The sequence below is a fragment of the Myotis davidii genome, unplaced genomic scaffold, assembly GCF_000327345.1.
Source record: "Myotis davidii unplaced genomic scaffold, ASM32734v1 scaffold44, whole genome shotgun sequence".
In the NCBI taxonomy this organism is placed as follows: Eukaryota; Metazoa; Chordata; class Mammalia; order Chiroptera; family Vespertilionidae; genus Myotis; species Myotis davidii.
In genome coordinates, this window is record NW_006299705.1 from 5,080,910 (window position 1) to 5,089,029 (window position 8,120).

An 8,120-nucleotide genomic window follows, 5' to 3' on the forward strand; every position below is an offset into this window, starting at 1 on the left:
ACTCTAATGAAGCCTAATGATCCATCTCCTCAGTCACCTATTTTCCTTCTTAAAATGGGCAAAGCAGCTATTCTGATCCTACCATAAAACACAGAATTTGTTATAACAAAACCATGACTATGGGGGCTTTAAGTAATGAAGTGTAGTTCATGTAAATTCTATGATATATGTTCCCAGAAAAAGGAATTCCTGGGCAGTTATGCAAGGCTGATACAGTCTTTATGGGAAAGGACCTTGCTGGGAAAAGTGATGGGTGAGAAAGCACAACAGTGAGGTCAGAGCTCAACCTGGGCTGACCCTACTGACAGCAAGTAGTTCTCTTTGCCTCTCTGGCTTTAGTGTCCTCATCCTCAAATAAGGAAGTGGGACTGAGGGATCTTCAGAGACCCTCCCACTGGGACATCTCTACATTTTTCTCATTATTATGGCTTATACGGTCCTTGTGTAAATGCTTAAGGGCCAAGCAGGGAATTCTCCAGGGAGGCATACCTGGTTTTATTGCTGTTTGCTATATTGTGCTTCATTGATATTGTTTTTACACATGGAAGGCAAGACTCTGTACCAGCAAAAAGATTACAACTTGCTCTACTGCAATACTCAAGTATCGAGACCTTGCCTTCCATGTGTAAAAACAAACAAACAAAACCCCAAAACCACAACATCTGTGAAATGCAATAAAGTAAACAGCAATAAAATCAAGTATGTAGGATCTAAACAAAGTTGATTCAACCTATTCATCTGTTTCGAAATGAGCAAACATCAATATGGCCAGGGTGATACTCACTGACCACCTGAGTCAACATAATTGAAGAAGACGGGCTCCGGAGGTCCAGGTCCTTATGCTGCATGGACTGTCACCCAATGAAAGCATTAGAAATGACCTTTGTGACACCAGAATAGCAGCAACAATTCAGAAATCATAAAAACACACCGTACATCAAAATCACTAACTGTTAAACTAACTTAGTTCTGAGCTGGGCTTTGGTTATTGAAATAATTTTAGAGGAACTAATAAATATGTAATCCACACCTGCTTATAACCATAAAGGGATTTCTAAAACCCATTTTCAATACGAAGAGATAATTTATCTGTGCCTTATTCTCAAACAATAATACCCAAACACTGAAGTAAAAGAGAGAGTGATCTGTTTATCTAATGGTGACCAACGACGGAACTTTAGTGCTTTCAAGAGCCAGGCCATTTTTATTATTATTTTAAATTCTGTGAGCAGAGGAGCAATCTGCTGCTAAGGTCTGCTTAAATTCCAAGCACCTGCTTTCTCTGGTCTGAAGGCAGATGGTACGTCATAAAAATAAAAGTCAAGGGGAATATGAACAGAAAGAGAGTCCCTTTAAAACCCGTTAGGAGGAGGCTCTTTTTCCTAAAATCTAATGCTGTAGATATACATGTTTATGTTAATATCTTAGCTCAGAATTGGGGAACGGATGCAGGGCATTAAAAAGTTCCTTAGGCTCAGATCTTGGAAGATGGCGGCATAAGTACACATTTGTACTTGCCGCCTCCCACAACCACATCAAAATTACAACTAAAATGCAGAACAACCATCATCCATAACTGCTGGAAAGCTGGCTGAATGGAATTCCTACATCTAGAGAAGTAAAGAAGGAAGCACACTGAGACTGGTAGGAGGTGCAGAGGCTCGAATGAACTGATCCAGCACCCATGTGTGCTGCTTTTTTAATCAGGAGGGAGATTATCTCTGTGGAGGCTGCCCAGAGGAGCAAGGGATCCCAGCCCCACACCAGACCCCCAGCCCAGGGTCCAAGAGCTGGGAAAAGAAGTCCCTACAGGCAGTAAGAACTACAGGCTGAAAAACTAGTGCAGAGTGGGGCTCAGTGACACAGAGGCTGCTAGAGACCCAGCTGTTCCTCTTAAAAGGCCCGCACTATGAACTGAACTTACCAGGTCCTGCCTCCTCTGAGCTCTAGCACCAGGGCAAGGCTCTGGGGAACACAGATGCATATGAGGAGGAACTGGATTGTCTGGCATTGGGGCAGGAAGGAGGGGGGGGGCTTTCTCCCAGATGCAGGAATCATTGTTCCTATGCTGGGACCTCCCCCGTTGCAGGATTGATTGTCAGCTATTTCTGTTTGCTCCACCCTGGTGATTTCCTAAGACCCAGCCTCATCCAATTTACAACCTCATCCAAGCTGTGTGCAGCAGCTTTTACATATGAATGGCCTTTCCTTGCTCAGGATAAAATCTCTCAAACAAGCTGCAACTGGGTCAGGGAGCCCCAACTTATCAATAAAAGGCCCAAGACCTAGCACCAGCACCAGCCTGCCTTGCTTTATATTGGGCCTCATCTGGATACTTCCAAACCTGATACAAAGAGGAGGAATCTGAAGATATCTCTGTAGCTCCTGCTGGATGGCCCCAGGGAGTGGCTGACTCTGCACCTCCCTGGAAACCCAAGAGCCAGTATACTCAGTGGTCAGTGTCAGACCATACCAGATTACAACTCTTCACATCCATAAGCAACACACTCAAGGGGCAGACTCATTGAGCACCAAAGCCCCACTGAAGCAAGTCCATAGGGTGGAAGGGGGCAAAAGGGAGAAACAGCTCTCCCACTGTAGTCGCAGCTGGTCCCCAAAGCCAATTGGCCTAGAGGTCAATTCCTCCCAGTGACACCAACATCAATCAAGTCTCAACTACAACAAGACTGCACACAGCCCACAAAGGGGTGCACCTACAGCTCCCAGCTCAGGTGACTAGGGAGGCTGAGCCACAAGGAGACATAGCAGCTCTATTCAATTCTAGAAACAAACACAGGGAAGCAGCCAAAATGCAGAGATAGGGAGGCATTTTGCAAATGAAAGAAATGGGAGAGAGCAGACTACTGGATATAGAGTTCAAAACCATGGTTATAAGGTTACTCAGGGATCTTCTAGAGCAGTGGTTCTCAACCTTTCTAATGCCGCGACCCTTTAAAATAGTTCCTCATGTTGTGGTGACCCCCAACCATAAAATTATTTTCATTGCTACTTCATAACTGTAATTTTGCTACTGTTCTGAATCATAATGTAAATATCTGATATGAAGGATGTATTTAGGTGACCCCTGTGAAAGGGTCGTTCGACGCCCAAAGGGGTCGCGATCCACAGGTTGAGAACTGCTGTTCTAGAGACCTCCAAAAAAAATGTAAAAGGACCAGTTATAAATTAAGCATACACTGACTGAAATAAAGAATAATATACAGGGATTCAACAGTGGAGTGGAGAATTCTGAGAATCAAATCAACGATTTGAAATATGAGGAAGCAAAAAACACCCAACCAGAAGAGCAAAAAGAAAAAATCCAAAAATGTGAGGATGTTATAAAGAGCCTCTGGGACAACTTCAAGCAGAACAACATTTGCATTGTGGGGGTGCCAGGGGAAGAAGGAGAGAGAGAGAAAGAGAGAGAGAGAGAGAGAGAGAGAGAGAGAGAGAGAGAGATTAAGGACCTGTTTGAAGAAATAATGACAGAAAACTTCCCTTATCTGGTAAAAGAAATAGACTTACAAGTACAGAGAGTCCCACACAAAAGGAACTCAAAGAGGACCACACCAAGACACATCATAATTAAAATGCTAAGGGCTAAAGACAAAGAGAGAATCTTAAAAGCAGCAAGAGAAAAACAGTTAGTTACCTACAAGGGCATGCCCATAGGACTGTCAGCTGATTTCTCAACAGAAACTATGCAGGCCAGAAGGGAGTGGCAAGAAATATTCAAAGTGATGAATAATAAGAACCTACAACTCATGTAGAATTGAAGTTCAGATAAAGAGCTTCACAGATAAGGAAAAGCTAAAGGAGTTCATCACCACCAAACAAGTATTATATAAAATGTTAAAGGGTATTCTTGAAGATTATGAAGACGAAAAAGGAGGAGGAGGAAAATATGAACAACAAAATGGCAACAAATACATACCTATCAACAACTGAATCTAAAAATTAAAATAAACAAATAAGAAATCGAATGAACAGAATAAACTGGTGAATTAAATAGAATCAGAGGCATGGAAATGGAACAGACTGATGACTCTCAGAGGGAAGGGGGGTGAGGGGGCAGGAAGAGATTAAACAAGATCTTATATGTATATATGCATTACCTATGGACACAGACAATAGGGTGGCAAAGGCCTGGGGTGGGGTGGGAATCGGATGGAGGGGGGCAAACAGGAGGAAAAAGAGGAACATCTATAATAATCTCAACAATAAATATTTTTTTTAAAAAGTTCCTTAGTCTGATTCATATGCATGTGCTCACATATTTCCATAGGATGGGGAATAGCCTTTACTTTAGCTTATTAGCACCTAAGGCAGAACAGCTTGTAATTGGAATTCTCACAAGTATCCCAAACAGCAGCAGCTGCTGTTCCAACCTACAGACTAACTGCAACTCTATCGAGTTCTCAGAGTAACCAAAACACTGCCCAGTGGCTGTGTGAGTCAGCTTAAGCTGCTACAACAAAGTCCCACAGACTGGGTGGCTTCAGCAACAGGAATTTCTTTCATAGTTCTGGAGGCTGGAAGATCAAGGTGCTGGTCAATCCAATCCCCTTGTAGTGTCCTCTCCCTGGCCTTCTCGCTGTGTCCTTACATGTACAGAGAGGGAGCTTCCGGTCTCTCTTTCTCTTATAAGAACATGATTCCAACATGGGGGCCCCACCTCAGGATCTCCTAAATCTAATGACCTCACAAGGGCCCCACCTCCAAATAACATTCTGGAGATTAAGGACTTTAACACACAAATTATGGAGGGACACAGCATTCCATCCAAACAATGGGATAACCTCATACAAATACTTATGGGGCTTATATCGCTAAGCTAAGCTGTAATAAATTGGCCTCAATATGTTTTTCCACAATAATTAAGTAGGGTGATGCTTTTCAAACTGTAGGTGCACCAGAACCCCCTGCAGTTTGGTAAAACAGATTTCTTGGCCTGAGCCGTGGAGATTCTGATTTAGTAGGTCTGGTATGGAACCCAAGTGATTGCCTTTCTCACCAGCTCCCAGATGCTGCTGATGTGGTCTGTCTGCTAACTGCACTTTGAAAACCACTGATATAGGAGCTCCCTTTAGAATGTCAGTATCAGTTATGCTTCTTTGGGCCTGTATTGGCTTCTCAGTAAATACCTATTTTATGCTGAACACATTTGAAATGTGTCATTGGCTTATGCTCAGATGTTGCAGTTACATACAAAGGTGCTGAAAAGCAGACGGACAGATGTGCTGAGGCGAGGTTGTTTGGTGCTGTGAGCACCAGGCAGAGCCCATTCATCAGCATGTTTGGGTGCTGATGTGTGGCTGCACACAGCTCCAGGTTTTGCAAGGATGTCTGCTGACATCTGGTCCTGACTAATTTTATCTTAGAATGTAGATCTGGTCTTTGAAGTTCTGGATTCAGCTATCTTACCTCTACAAGCACACTGCAATAGTTTGGCCTGACATCACATTTTGAGAAAGCTTCATATGACGCACTTGAGCAATGCTTAGCTTTTCTGTTCAACTCATTTGTCCTATAATCACACTTGGTTAAATTTTAAAGCAAGGTTCTGCCATGAAACAGCATAATTTTAAGATTTACCCCAAGTGCACTTTGGAATGTAAACATACCTTATTTAGCTTTACAAAATATTCCAATCCAGCTTCCAAGGGATTTGTATCGCAGTTCATCTAAAAGGGAAGCACACATTTTAAACCTTAGACGAGTGCAAATAATTTCAGTAACTTCCATGGTTTTGTTTGTTTGTTTTCGTGTCATTTTTTTTTTGAAAGAGAATACTTTTTTATTTTAAATATAAATTCTGAAAAATGATAATTATTTACTGGTCTTTAAAGTGATCTTTAAAATCTAAAATTCAAATGTAGCCTTTCAGATACTTCAATAGCAAAGTAGAAACTAAAATTCACAGTTTGGTTCCATGACTTTTATTATAATAAATAGCTGAGAGATAACACAACATGATGTTCCTTCCAAAAACAATACTTTCATATACTTTTATGTAATAATTTTGCATAATTAGGTTTTGAAAACTTATGAAGTAAATTGCTTATCTTACAATTAGTGAGGATTCAGGATAAGTAGAGGGGAAAGCAGATGGTAGGGAAATGATTTCTATGGAATTCAGGAAAAGAGAAAAGGAAAAAGCAGATGTGGACTCTCAATCTTTTTTTTTTATAGTCCTTTGGTTTTATTTTCTGGGATTAAAAAGAAGTATAGGCATAAATGTTTCACCTGATCCTCTTAAAGATATCCTTTAAAATAATTCATAAAATGGTTTAGGTTTCTTGGTTATCAGGACCCATCAATGTCACTGTCAGCCTTGACTGACTGGTTGAAAATTTCAGAGCAGAAGAAATAACTTATGAATATTTTCCCAATCCCTGAGAATCATAATCATCACAGGACTATTTTATCATTTCATCATACACTTTCAGAAAGTAGATGTGTTCATTCATTGTTAACAGGACACAGAGCAATGTATATACAGAACAGGACTGGGGAATATCTGGCCCATGGGCTGTATAAGTCCTACAAAATCATTTGGTTTGGCCCTGCCAAGGCATTAGGAGTGAGTTAATTAAGTGTCTGGTAGCAGGCTAATTTTTAAGCTGATAATTTTGTATGGCCTGTGAATGATATTATAAATATCCAAATGGCCCCTGGAAGAAAAAAGTCTCCCCACCCCTGTAATAGAGGGTTAATCCATGTAAATTGGCTTCCACCAGTAAGTAAATTTTCTGAAAATCAGGGATATAGTCAGGAAGAAAACCAAAGAAGGAAAATGACATAGACCACTCTGCTGCAGTAGTGATCATATGAAGCACATCACCTTTGTTCTGAAGGTTCCAGTGGAGTTTCTGTACTACATCTGAGCCCAAACTGCCACTACAAAAGTGACGAGCAAGTCAACATGCTACGCGCACTTGCTCCAGATGACCAGCAGTAGTCTGAGTCAGAAGACTTGTTTGTCATGAATCTGCGGCTGCATTTGGTAGGAAAGGATGGTCTGAACAAACATATACAGAGAACCCATACCAAAAGGGAGCATTGCTCCACACACGTACAGCAAAAAAAAAGGTGGTTTTCTGGACGTTTGCCACAACAGAAAGTCCTTAACAACTCAGCAATCCCAGTCCAAGGCCAGCCTTGTTTAATTCGTTGATTCACTTCCCTTAGGAATTCAGAGTATGAACTTGCTTATAATAAACATAAATGGTAGCAACGCATAAAAGCGTGGTGAAATTTAACAGACAAGCATTGTTCTGGAGCTACTGTGCGAGTGTCACTGATAGGAGGCGAACAGGGGCAGCATTGTGGAGAGTGACAGCAGTCATGTAGGAGGGTATGAAAGCAGCAGCTGTCCAAATTGCACGGGCTGAAGGCAGGAAACTGAGGCCTTAGTGACACCACCGCGTCTCACACAGGTCTTAACACTTAGCAGTTCCTTGCTTCTTTGGTTTTCTCTTCCTCCCTAAACTTCAAGTTCTGTGAGAACAGGAACCAACTGTTTTCTTCACCATTATCTTTCCAGCTACTGTGTTAGGCTGTCTTCAAATCTGCCCAACCTGCCCCTGGTGTAGATCCCATGTCCTCTGCTTTCTTTGAAGATCCGTGAATCAGAACTGCAGTTACAATTTTTAAATCTCATAAATATCTAAATGCCACTGGCACTCAGATGAATTCCTTACGCTGTCTCCTCTAAGTGGTGCCTGCTTGTTAGGATGAGCCACCAGATGCTGGGTCCGGAGCCTGCAGGCTGGAGGGAGATGAGCCTCAATCTTTTCTAATGCAGTTGCATTATTACAATATACTTCCAGTCAAAGCTAACACAGCTACTTGCGATTAAACCTGAAGTTAATGTTCTTGTCTGTTTATTTTGTTGGTATTTGTCCCTTTTGCTCCAAGAGAACTTGTCTAAACCTCATAAAAAGTAGGCAAACTTTAAAGAAAAATGACATCAGCACTAACATAAATCAAATGAGTAATATACGCTTGTTTCACATTATATAAAGTGATGTGGTCTCATATTTTCTAATTAATTTTAATTATTTTTTTATCTGCTCCAAGTTTTAGAATTTCTCCTTTGGGGCCGGGAGTGGGCG

At 41.4% G+C, this 8,120-nt stretch overlaps 1 protein-coding gene across 1 annotated transcript in view; it reads right to left on the reverse strand.

Annotated features, from left to right (window-relative positions):
* The window catches only part of DMGDH (dimethylglycine dehydrogenase), a 54,659-nt gene that overhangs the window by 15,501 nt on the left and 31,038 nt on the right, over window positions 1-8,120 (reverse strand). The window contains exon 17 of the mRNA XM_015571575.1: window positions 5,628-5,687. Coding sequence (XP_015427061.1) covers window positions 5,628-5,687 — 60 coding nt within the window. The remainder of the gene's footprint in view (window positions 1-5,627; window positions 5,688-8,120) is intronic.